General features: G+C 40.5%; 1 protein-coding gene across 4 annotated transcripts in view; it reads right to left on the bottom strand.

The window, feature by feature from the left end:
* Positions 1-13,492, bottom strand: part of polrmt (polymerase (RNA) mitochondrial (DNA directed)) — a 51,749-nt gene that overhangs the window by 2,561 nt on the left and 35,696 nt on the right. For all 4 annotated transcript variants that reach the window (XM_046049458.1, XM_046049459.1, XM_046049461.1 and 1 more), the window contains 4 exons: positions 8,915-9,013; positions 8,409-8,481; positions 6,182-6,273; positions 2,342-2,415 (listed from right to left, as the gene is read on the bottom strand). In XM_046049458.1, coding sequence (XP_045905414.1) covers positions 2,342-2,415; positions 6,182-6,273; positions 8,409-8,481; positions 8,915-9,013 — 338 coding nt within the window. The remainder of the gene's footprint in view (positions 1-2,341; positions 2,416-6,181; positions 6,274-8,408; positions 8,482-8,914; positions 9,014-13,492) is intronic.

Raw genomic sequence — 13,492 nt, 5'->3', positions numbered from 1 at the left:
GTATGTCGTAGAACGGAGCCATTGGTAGAAAAAGCAGTTCAAAACAGAGTGTTCAGAACAGGAGGAAATCAGAGGTTTTGGCTCACAGGGATTTCTTTTAAATACTTTTACCTCATTAGTTGAAGCTTTGGCCATGTTTAACATGAACATCCAACATTGTAACATTGTAGATAAGTCCTAAAATATGGAAAAGCATAATAGGTCTCCTTTAACAAAAAGAAAAATAATTTATGTAACTTACATTTCTCTGTTTCCCTGCTTACCCGAACCCGTAATCAATAGACTAATTCAACGGTAGTACTGTTAAAATTTGGATGACCAAGAATAAATTAGGCTAGTGGCTCTTACGATGTTAACATGCTGAAGTTTAGCATGCATAATTTTTACCATGTTCACCGTCTTAGTTAATATTTTATTTACTTAGTTTAGCTCATTACTGTGCTAACATTTGCTGCTTAGCACAAAACACAAAGTACAGCTAAGGCTGATGAAAGTGTCATTAGTTCTGCAGGTTTGCGCTCACAAACCAAAGATTTGGACAAATTGAAATTTTGATCAGATGATGGTGCTCGATGAAAAGTAAGGAATTGGCACAGTCCGTAGGATTCATCCTCTGAGCCATCCTGACTATTTATATCATTGGATTATAATGATCCAAAAACATCTGTCTCTCACAAAGAATGTGTACTATGGGCAGTAGTTTTTTTTTTTAAGGGTCAAACTTTCAGGAACGTTAACTTTTTAAATTCGATACATCTTTTTTGTTTAACTGGCAACAGTAAATTTTCAATGAACTTTAATACACCCCTTGAATACTAATTTTAGCTCTGGATGCGTCCCTGTCCTGCACTCTGTGCTTTGCCTTGTGTGCTCTTGCCTCTCTGACAGCTGCGTACACCAGCAGGAGCTGCGGCTTGAATTATTGAGGAAAGGCCATAAAAAGTTTAAGAATGCAAAAGCTTAACTGTAGATAAAAACTGCTTAAGCTAATATACTAACTAACCAATACATGAATGTGTAGGTACTTGTCAAAACATTAACAGATAGGTGGTATTGATAAAAACTCTTAAAACAGTTTCTCCTCATTAATATGCTAATCCTCGCAGCAAGGCACTCAAAGTTTCTTGTATCTCTTTCTTAAGTTACTGAGTAATGTGTAAAAATATTATGTAATCAGGGTAAGACACAGACAGACTGTTACTATGACGACATAATACAGCTTTTTGCACCCAACTGAAGGAACAAAAGACACATTTCCTGACAGCCACTTACTTTGGTTTTACAAACTGGCAGCCTATGTGGTTTAAAATGATACTAAAGTAAACATGTCATCAAAGAGAAGACATGGGCACTCTAAATAACTTAAAGCATTTACTATCCTCACAGACAGCTACTGTATCGTCATCTAGACCTCTAGCTGTTGAAGCATTAGTGTCTTTGCACAGTAATGGCTCTAAGTTATTCAGTGTGCTCTCCAGCCTTTTTCCCCTTCAACTCTGTGGTCAGAGATGCACCACCTGATCTCCTGCTGGATTACACACACTGAATGCAGGTTCACCTTAATAATACATTCAGGATCCTTCATGGCGAGATTATAATGGATTTTAGTCCAGATCCATTGAGCCCATTGAAGAGTGGGCATTCAGGGACGCAGACACACTCACACAAACCCACACATGCGCACACACACGCACCCACCCCTCAGGAGCACACCTGACTGGTCTCAGCCACATAAGCTGATTATGCAGAGGAGGGACACAATTAACAGTAATCAATTTATACAACCCAGCTGTCGCTGCCAAACAGGAGCGAGGGGTTACATAACAGCAAAGCCTCCATCCACCTGACTGACAGAGTGACGGTGCCTCTGTAGCTCCACTCTGGACAACAAATAGAGCGACGCTCGCAGTGGTGTCAAAGGAAAACAGCAGAATCAGGACCTGCTAGCAGCCGCACAGGAAGAGATGAATGCACCAATCATGACATAAACTGGAAATTGAATTTTCACCAAACTCAGTGGATTTTCCTGAATCAGCAGGAGGAATACCATGTCTGGGCAACAAAGACAGCAGGACAAGACTACAGACAACAGGATAACTATACAAACAATAGGAAACAATTAGTAACTGTAAAACCGGAGAGAAAACACAGGATTGTGCAAGAACCTAATTAAATAGTATTCCCACCATTCTTGCTAACCTCAAACAGAGCTTCAGGACATACATGTCATCTTCTTTCCAATTAGGAAAAAACAGCTCCCTGTATTTTGGCTCCCTCTAACAATACCCGAGACTTGGCGAGGCCAGGTGTTTGGGAGCCAGACAGCTGGATACAAACTGACCTGTCTGGGGCACTTTGGCCAGCAGCAGCATCAGCCTCCTGTACTCCTGGTACTTCTTGTTCTTGGCCTCAGTCCTGCCACAGGAGGAGGAGAATAAAAAAGTTAAGACTATAGTACCTCTAAGAAGAACAAGTTTGTGTGTCTATAAAAGTACTACGTCAAAGGCAACTGGACTTTCAGAGCTCTCTCAGGGGAAGTTTCAGTCCTCATTCATGGATCTTCATCGCTCCTTTTGACTGGTTGTGCTGGGAATGTCATTAGTTTTGCAGGTATTTGGTCATAAAGCAAAGTATTTTGACAGTATTTTGAAGTTTCTGACTGATGGGGGGAAAACTGTTCCCCAAAACTACTGAATGTCTGAACTCTCACACATGTAGGCTATTCTATCTGATCTCCTTTTGATGAACTAATGCAATAAGTAATGTAATATACACTGAGCCTCCCCTGAAACTGTTTGGAGCCCCCCCCTAGGGAAGCCCTTCTCACACTTTGAAAACCCCAGTATTAATTGATTGTACAGACGTTAAACTGGCGCTAGAGAAAAAGTGCAGGGGATCAAAGCCAGATTCATCCTTTGGGGACCATGAATGTCTGTCCAAAACTGAATGTTAGTCCATCTAATAAAGTGAAAGACTGACTGACAGACTGAAAAACTAAATATATTATAACGGTCTAATTTTAAATATTCCATTTGCTCCGACTGAAGAAATGCAAAAAGTTTTTCTATTCTCACACGTCTTTCTCTTAGGGTGCCTACAAGAATGAATAATGTGTTTGCAAGGCTTAGGGGAACAGTGATGTGTCTGTGTGAATGGGAGGGAGAAAGACAAAAGAGGACGAGGGCTGCTGTGGAGTAAAGGCTGCAGAGAAGGTGTCCAATTATCCCAAAGACAGAAAAACACAGTCAGATGATGAGCATAACCCAGCCTCAGGCCAGTAAGACAGATAGACACAGAGAGAGAATCATTTTGTATCTAATCTATCTAATGTCATAGGCAAGTGGAGGAAAAACTCTGGAACACTAATAACTTATACAATCTTATAAAATCTTATGTGTGTGTGTGTGTGTGTGTGTACCTTCAGTTTGGATTGTTTGATAATGTATGTACATGTGGGAGTTGCATGTTCAGGGTATGATGGCTTTTGTCTATACCATAAAAGTCCATGAAGATCATACAGTGTTGCATAAACACAGACAGTGAGACAGAGATGGCAGCGATGGTTGTTGTGTAAGAACAATTTGGTAACGCTTGAGATTACAGCTCCTAATGTACAGCATAATAAATCCAGACGTTGTCTTTTAGTGTGCAGGTCTACTGATCCAGGAATTAGTTTGGTGGTTATTGTAGCCATATAGTTTGGGGATTAGCACAACAACAGTGCTTCAGATGACGTTGTAACTAAATGTAACAAGGGGGGGGAACTACCACCAAATATACAGTATATCTGACTTACTCTGTAACAGTATGTTACTTGCACAAACATGGAAGAAGAAACTAAATTAACTGCACAGTTTGCTATCAAAAGAGTATGTTAACCATTAGGCATGTGCCAATAAATCGATACAGCAAAATATAATTATATACTACTATATACTGTATCATTATTTCAGCCCATCATCTTGATACGTAAAATAAAAAAATAGTGCTTTGACGGTTAGCTCAATGCTAACATACAATGGGATTCAGTACAATTCAGTACATTCAGTGAATTTTATTTGCCTTGTTATAAAGTAGTTGCTCTGTAGTTCTGTAGTCATAATTTATAGACAGAAAAACGTGTGCTGCAGAATTATGCTGTTTCAATTTGCAGCAAATAAATAGAGAACTTTTTCATGGGCATTTTGTATTCATAGTTAGACAGAAATCATGATATATCATTTTAGGATTGTCTAGCGATATATCGATTATCGCAGAATTGCTGTATCGTGAAAATATTGTTATCGTGAGCCATGTATCGTGTATCATATCTAGGGAGGGGGATCGTTAATTTTTATCTATAGTGATACCCTTATTGAGACTGCTTAATGATCCGATTCTTTATCAATACCACTATCGATACTTTACTATTATTATTATTAGTATAATAAGTATTAGTATTATTATTATTTGGTGACGGTTATTTAGTAAGACCAGACCCAACCGGTATGAGGTAGGCCTGCACGGTGTGAGGAAAATATTCAATGTGCGATAACATTGTTATATATTGAGATGACATATGACTTGCGATAATAAACATTGAAGGGTGCGTATTAGCTGCCTGGTTGTTTTTAAATTCATTATAGTATTTGAATTTAAGGTTTTAAACGCAGCTAAATGTTGTTTCAAGAGCAGCAACATTAATGTTTACAACAGCAAAGTCACTATATAAACTCATAACATCAGTCTCTCCTCTTCCTTCACCTGCTCCTCTCTGCTGTTATTGACTGCCTGCAGGTAATGTTACCTGGTCGAACGAGGAGCTCAGCCAGCAGCTGAGTTTTTAACAATGTGCCAAATTTTAAGACATAGCTGTCAACAACTCGAGTAGTTTGGAGCTAACTTAACTTCACTGTCTCCATCGCGACGGCGCGGCATCTCCCTCTGCTGGCAACTGTGTGTTTATGTAGGAACCTACAGAGCAGCAGAGGCTGCAGCCTGATGATAAACACTCCTGGGCACGTTTAATACTGCGTTTCAGTGCAATCAGTAAATAAACATTAGTCTTCTTGTCCATCGTGTTTCAAGTTAAATCGGATTTGACGCTCGAGACATAGCGTTACAGAACCCGCTAGTCTCGATAGCAGTATCGATAAGCTCGGACTTTATTGATTTTCAGGTTTTGAGAAATTTTGGAACCGAGTCCTTTTAGAACCGGGTCTCGATCCCCATGCCTAATCGTATCACATCGTGAGGTACCCTGCGATTCCCACCCCTATTAACCATAGGTGCGCTGTGATTCATACCTTGTGTTTTATTTTGCTATATTTGTGTTCACTGCCAGGGATGAAAGGAGGCGGAGTACAGAGCTGAAAAAAGAGCTTCCACATTGGGGAGCTGTAATGCTGGTCGAACACAATTCCCAGGGAGAAAACCTTGAACATTTTTCAAAATTGCCAGTAAGTGACATCAGGGGGTCGGGGGGAATTCTGTCTGCTGATGGCAAGCGGAGCAATCAACAAGCGTTCAGTAATTTTGCTGGTGAGGTAAACGACAGCTGAGACAGTCTTAAGAGGCCATCAGTATTCATGACAATACACTGGACCTATGTTCTTAAGTAAATAAGTAATAAGCTCATTTTAAAATAAAATCACATCACATTTTTTAACATCTTGTTCCCCAGTACACACACACACACACACACACACACACACACATATCAGTATCTGTGTGTGTGTGTGTGTGTGTGTGTGTGTGTGTGTGTGTGTGTGTATGTGTGTGTGTGTGTATGTGCGTGTGTGTATGTGTGTGTGTGTGTATGTGCGTATGTATGTATGTGTGCGCGTGCGTGTGTATGTATGCATGTATGTATGGTACTGGTACAATGTAAGTACAAAATATTACACCGTAACTCTTGCTTCTTTTATCTGAAGCATTACTAACAATTCCAACAGAAAAAGAGGCACAGATTGCTGATGGGGGTAACTAAGTGTGAAAATATTAACATCGTAACTATTATATAATATTTTGCTGAAATGTAAAAATTATTTGTACTTCAATAGGAGATAGAGATGCAATACCTTTTATCATCATAAAACTGATAAGTGACAACAGCGTTGCTCCTGAGACTTAGAGGCATGTGTATATGTGTGTGCGTGCGCACACATATACACATCATATGCATGCAGGTGTGTACACTCACGGGAGCCCGGCGCAGTATTTCTGTAGCAAGAAGTTGGACAGCTCTTGAAGGATTGGCTGGCTGTGCAGGGCGACAAACTGTTCCCGACAGACCTGACAGGAAGAGAAAGAGGCAGAGAGAGGAGCACTTTGAGTTACTCTGGTCTAAACACTTGACTGACAAGCTCTCCAGACTTTGATGCCTGTTAAAGGTTAAAGATGGAAAAAGGACAGCAAATCAAGATAGAGCTTAAACAACTTTGCCTTTGCTATGTCCTCTCCATATCTTCTTGAATTACACAATAAATTAGTTTTTGTCAAATGTGAATGGAGAGAACAGTGTGCTGCAAAGAAAAAAATGTAAAATATTAAATTGAGGGTATAGTGTGGGTTTGGGTTACATCACTGTTGAGACACGACAGCATCACCTGGTGAAAATAAGTGCTAAATTGCAGGTTATCAGAATCATCTCTATGGTAGAGATGGGTGTCCCAGGAGGTGCGCTCAGCAGGGGTTAGATAGACTCTCATAACGTTACGATAACATATATATGGACATTTCTTAAAATACAACAACTTGCAAAAAAAATTGTAAAAACTACCTTTTACTTTTTAGAGATAGATCTGTATGTGGCACATCTGGTGGTTGTGGCTAGCTGACATGACACATGGAAAAGCAGCCAGTAGCAGTGATAATGCTAACACAGCATAGTAAGAAGTGAACTGTGGGTCTCAGACCATCAACAGACTGCAGGGATTAAGAGCACAGAAGCCCCCATCACACAAGTAATGTTTTTTTTATGTTAGGACATATGAACTTCCTGCGGTTTACCATTAAAGACATACCAGACACCACATTTATGGCAGATGTCTTATAGTACGTTAAGAGTATGTATACGTGTAAGACCTCAGATGTTTGTAGTGGCTAAGCGTCATTCAAAGGAAACTATAGTTTAGTTTCCATCCATCTTTAGTACAAATTTTCACAGAATTTCCAGAACATCTGCAAAATAAAATACAAATTAATACCCGTTTCTATTTGTGAATATTATAATTTGGGCACAAAAGAGTGCTAGTCAAACCTCAAACTGACGAAAACAATGTGGAAAACATGACAGAAATATGCATTTGTGTTTGTTTCATGTATTCATTTAGGTCACAATTTAGTCTTTAAGTCTGCTTCCCTTGCGGTTTGTTTTTTCCCCCCACCTTATTAACATCCACGACTCGGACCATATCAGTAGAGCTAACAGGGAGGGGTTCCTCCTTGGAAATAGAACATTTTCCACACATTAATTTTTTGTCTTGTGCAGTTTAAAGAAGAAAAACAACTCCTCATGTTGATCTTCTCATAAGCTCTCAATCATTCAGGTTTGTTTTCTACCCTCTTGTGTGCACACATCTCACAATGATGTCACTCAGAAACCTGTTTATACAAGCAGCCTGTCCCAGGTGTACCCTGCTTCTCACACAATGCATGCTGGGATGGGCTCCAGCCCCCTGTACCTTTGAACAGGATAAGCTGTTCAGAAAATGGATGGCTGAAGGGTCAGTTGCCATTACAATAAGGACCTTCCTTCATGTGTTTAGATGTAAGACATTCGATACCCCTACTCTGCTGCTGTGTCAATTACCCGCGTAATGAGGAAGGCGCATACTCACACATCAAGAGAATATGAGAGAGAATAAATGTACTGAGAGGGAACTGCTTCACTGGTTGTAACTCCTCTGAGTTTGGGTGAAGACAAAACTGTGACTGCTCTGTAGCTACATCTACAGAATAGTGGGACGTTATGGTAATTTGATCCATTTTATTCTACGCCGTCTCTCAGTCTGGACCTGCACACGGGCTACTTTCAGCAGGCAGGGGCAGGCAGTCATTTATTCAGCACAACAGGCTCTTGTCTGACAGTGCTACCTGCAGCTAGCAGCCTGTAATTGTATGAACCAGTGAAAATATATTGTTCGTTTTACTGGCTTCACAAAGCTGATGCCAGCATTCACTGTAAAAGTACTAACACAAGTTCAGTTCTCATTGCTTTCACATAATTATTTTTCTGTTCAATTAATCAAATAAATGTAAAGGCAAGAATTGAATTAATCAGCAAAAAAAAGAAGATCTCTAAATCCTCAGAAGATCAGATAGGATGAAATCAGCTACGAATGCATTATTAGAACAAGAAATGGTGAAAGAATCTGGACAGGAGTGTGTAAATAAAGAAAAAAGAAGGTTGCACTGTAATTTGATACCTTATTCATGGTGTCCACAGTGAGAGCGTGGGTCCAGAAACAGTCGTGAACTGAGACGAATGTCAGGCCAGCACTGAGAGGAGAGTGAACAAAGGGGTCGAAGAGAGTCCATGTGCAGGGATAGAAATCAGGGAAAGAAAATAAGAATGTCATTAAAAATAGGTAGACTTTGACAAAGGGTGTATTACAGCGACAATGATTGCTAAGCGAACCTTCATTCAAAGCCAGTGTTGAGACGAATCATCAGTTGTAACACCTGTCAACTCATTTCATAGAATTGGCAATTCTGTGAAATGAGTTGATTTTACAAGGCATAGGCTACAATGTGTGTCTGCGGTATTAACTGCATTCAAAATGAGAGGGTACATTCTTGTGTTTCCCATTTGAGGTCACACATACATGTCAGAAGCACATTAAAGACACTGCATAGGCAACAGGAGATCCAAGAAATGTAACTCAGTATTATTTGAGGTCTCATGCTCTAAATGCAGTAAGGTAAATGGTACCTATAGCAGTGGAGAGCAGTCAGCATCATGTGCGTGGAGTCCAGAGAGTGGATGAAGTTTGGCGGGAAGGCGTTCTTCTGTTTAACTGTGTCGGGCCTCCTGAGAAGGCACAGAAAGCCCAGCAGAGACATATAAGAAACACTTCTGTACTTTCTGTCACAGTATCTGTTGCTTTCTAATATAAAATGGGATGTTTCAGCGAAGTTATCTCCCAATTCTCATTGTGAACAGTGCTGACATATCCCAGGGAGACAGTTAGGAATCATATATTTTGATTCCCTTTTAAAGTTTGTGCACTGCTCGGCAGACAGGACGTGCTAGTAACCACTGCATAAAAAACACTTTACCCTTGAGGATGTCCGATAAAGTTACAGTAAAATTTGCAGAGAAAGTAAAGACCAAGAGGAGTGTTTGGACATTAACAATCATACAGGAATTGTACAAATAGTATGTAATGGTGACAGTAAATAGTAGCAATGTCTGTTGTGAAAAGGTCTATGTGTGTGCATGCATTCAATATCAATATTTATTTACTGCTATGTGACTCCCGGGGGACTCTGTGGCTGTGCACTTTCTAAACAACGGTCAATATGAGAGCACACAAATATAGAAGTGAAAGAAATAGTACAAGGTAATATAAATGCAGTGCTGCTGCTGCTGCTGCTGATGGAACTGGCAGTAAAAGAAGCCTCCTGCCAATCTGTATCCTCATGTTCCCATTACCCTGATCCTTTGGGCTCCCACAGACCAGAACGCTCTTCTAATGGGAACAGAGACAGAGCGGAGAGAGCTTGGGCCAAACCCAACGCTGAAACACTCGCACACGATGCCTGTGTGTCAGTTTTGTTTTCTCGCTGTCCGTAATATTTGGCTTTGGAAATGTTAGATTTTTATCAGAGTTCTACTGTTTTGGGGCTTAAAGTGAACAACAACAGGATTCCAGGGAATGTATTTGCAATCCCACTCAGCTAGCTACACTTAGAACGAGGGCTGGACGATTTCACCTAAAATCAAAATCACGATTAATTGAACATTTCACCTCGATTACGATTACTGAATGATTATTTTGGTTTTGAATGTTGTTTTTTGTTTTGTTTTTCCCCCCTCATATGTCATTGACAAGGTTTGTACTGGAAATACGCCCAACTATTAAAGCTGGGTTTATTTATTCGCAGATTTCACAGATCCATTAGACTATAATAAAGGAAACCAATTATGCATTTCCATATTTTAGGACTTATCTACAAAGTTACAATGTTGGATGTTCATGTTAAACATGACCAAAGCTTCAAATAATGAGGTTAAAGTATTTAGAAGAAATCCCTGTGAGCAAAAACCTCAGATTTCCTGCTGTTCTGAATGCTCGGTTTTAAACTGCTGTTTCTACCAATGGGAGCCGGTATTCCATATATGGTCACTTGCTCTGCACAGTACCAGCACAGCAATGCAGTCTGTCTGTACAGCAGAGCCACAAAAACAGCCTGGTAACATGCTTCAGGTCTTGGCCAGTCAGAAGACAGTGGGCTTTGAGAGTCTCTTAAAGAGACAGGAGCATCTATAGCTTGTTTCAGACAGGCCAAATGAAGGCCTACATGAAGAGCCAGTATAAGAGAGAAAAAAATTTTTTTGAATCATGTAAAGCTGCCATACAGGAGTCACAGAACTACAATATAGGACTGGAAAAGCAGTATAGGTCTCCTTTCATTTTAATTAATAAGGTAATGTTGACGTGCGCATTACAAAGACACGGTATGACCGCTGCTACTAAAATTTCACTCAATTATTTAATATTAATGCGGAACTAATGCTAACTAATTTTCTCCTGCACACTGTGTGAGCACGCTAAAACATGCTTTGCTAGGTTCCTCTCCTCATTCATCAAAGGACATCTAACGTGACAGGTGCCGTTATAAGAGCAGCAGAGTTAACGTTGTGTGTTTGCGTAGTGAGTGAGTGGACGAGCAAATGAGAGCGAGCGAGTAGCAGAAAGAGACAATGAAAGCGAGTGAGTAATAAGTCACTCTGGCAATAAATGTAGTGTTGGTCACAGTGTGTCTGTCTTTCTGTTTCCACAACTGCTGGAAAGTGAAGGCAGGTTAGCGCCAGCTAACATCTCCCTGTGATGCAGACTCCGATCTGAAGGCTGAGCAGGACTGGACGGGGCGCAGTCACATTACTACACACCAGAGATGCTCACAAGTCTTTGAGCTAGAGTCCAAGTCAAGTCTCAAGTCAAGGAGCTAGAGTCCAAGTCAAGTCTCAAGTCACTTGTGGTTATAATGAATGTTGTATCACCTGCTGCATTCAAACCAGGCTGCTTACAAAACTGCATAGCTATAAGGAATTCTGTAACTGTAACCTGTTTTTCACTTACAGAGCACAACAATTTTATGTGCAATGCATCTACAACTAGTCACAGCTTATAAACTACTGTAAGTCAACATACCCTGCAGACTCTCAAACCCAGTGTAACGTTATAACTAAATAAAACTGCAACATTACATGATCAACAATAAACCTGTAACCTGTTTTTCATAGTGTACAACCATGTAATGTGCAATGCAATTAGTGGCACCTTAAACTACTCTGAGTCAACACCCCCTGCAGACTCTCAAACCCAGTGTAAAATTATAACTAAATAAAACTAACGTTACATAATCAACAATAAACTTACGTTGATAATTAACGTGATGGCAGCCAGCGGGACGTAAATGATTAGGTTAATCGACCACCACAAGTTTAGCAAGTAAACAAACACTCATTCATCTTTTCATAATGAATGACAGTCGGAGTTGACCTCCGGTAGGTCGTAGCTGAAGAAAGAAGCAAGCTAACATTAGAGCTAAACATGTTTACTAACCTCAGGTTACTAACCCATTTTGCGTTCAGCGATTCTTTGTTTGGGCCTTGTATGAAGTTTTAAAGCCGGTGTTTGTTGTCCTCTCTTACATGTGGCCGCGCGCAGCTGATACTACGTGTTACATAGGCAGGTTATATGTAACGTAGGGAGGGGAATAACAGCAAGCCCATAAGACGTTTCCTAAAAATAACCATTGTTCGCGAGTCCCGCACCTCGAGTCTGAGTCAAGTCTGAAGTCATTTGAGGACGAGTCTCAAGTTGCTGTGTGTGCGACTTTAGTTGGACTCGAGTCCGAGTCTCAAACTCAAGTCCCCATCTCTGCTACACACGCAGTAGATATTTCAAGGGGAAACTACATGAACAAGCACGCACGCACGCACAGGATTAAATAACATTAAATAACCGACATGGGGAAATTACGTCGGTTAGAGGCTCTGAATTTCGGTTTCAATTACTTTTCAATTAATTTTCCAGCCCGACTTGGAACACTTTCTCAATTTTCCCATCATCTCACACCTACACTCACACACAGGTCACCTTTAAATCCCAGAGGCATGACAGACTGGAAAGGTGCACAGTCAGTAGTCTAAGGGTTAGCAACCACAGCTCTGTAAAGTGTGACTGTTCTCCCTACAGAGCTGATGGTTCACTTCATATCACAACAGATACTAATATTTGGCATGGGATTTTAGCATTTAATGTTTTTAATTTTTCCACTGCAGTTTAGCGGCCTGGATAATCAGCACTAAAGGCTAGAGGGCCGGAGGAAACAGCAAGAAAAATACGGGGTTGAAGGCTGTCATGTACTCCCTCTGTCACTGCCATTTACATATTTAGACGCTGGATGAGCTTTTTTAGGATGCTTAAGCACAGCATGTGCAATTGTGTGTGCTCCTGTTGGTGCGTGTGTCTCTGGAAGGAAAAGCAGAGGAAAAATCAGCCGTGCGCGATTGTGTCAAGTTTAGCTCAGAAATGTCAACACTCAATTTCAAGTTTCACACGAGACGGCCTCTCTAAGCAGCACCCTGCGCTCCACTCTTAACGTCCTCCATCCTTCCCTCTGCTTTGGCTGGATCTGTGGTGTACTGTAGATGTCAGATGGAGGAGAATGGCTGTCAGTCTTTGACATCTCTGTCTCCAGTGCTGTCACTCCATCTTCCCACCACTCTCCGTCCCCATCTCTCATTCAGCCTCTTTTTGTCTTCTGCTCACCTCCATCACCATTCCTCTGTTGTGTTTTTAAAATCTCTATCTACACATCTTTCTCTCGCCTCCCCACAATAGCTGGGCAGTCACATATCCTAAAACTAGCACATCATTGTCTTCTTTATCCCAAAGGGTCAAATAGCATCTATTGAAGTGGACTGCCATAATTAGTGAATGTGAAATTTCTTGAGCATATTCACAAGGTAAATCTCCTCTGATCAACCTATTGGCATCAAAGGGCTGTAGCTTCTCTGTCATTTGTCATACATAACTGTACGGAACAAACGCATATTTAGCTCTTTAAGCCATCTGGGGGTTGACAAGCTACACATGGATGTGATAATATGTGCGTTTGCTAATGGTGGAATGGAAAATGTTTTTACTGTATGTACATAGTAGCTGAACTACCACTATATAACTCTAATTTAACCCATTGTTTTAATTTAAACATACTTAAAAAATGCGACATGTAATTCTTAATATAAAAAACTAATTTGCAATCTATTTTTGAC

This window comes from Micropterus dolomieu, linkage group LG05, assembly GCF_021292245.1.
Source record: "Micropterus dolomieu isolate WLL.071019.BEF.003 ecotype Adirondacks linkage group LG05, ASM2129224v1, whole genome shotgun sequence".
Classification (NCBI taxonomy): Eukaryota; Metazoa; Chordata; class Actinopteri; order Centrarchiformes; family Centrarchidae; genus Micropterus; species Micropterus dolomieu.
The sequence above is the reverse complement of the archived record's forward strand: the minus strand, read 5'-3'. Positions and strand labels throughout refer to the sequence as shown.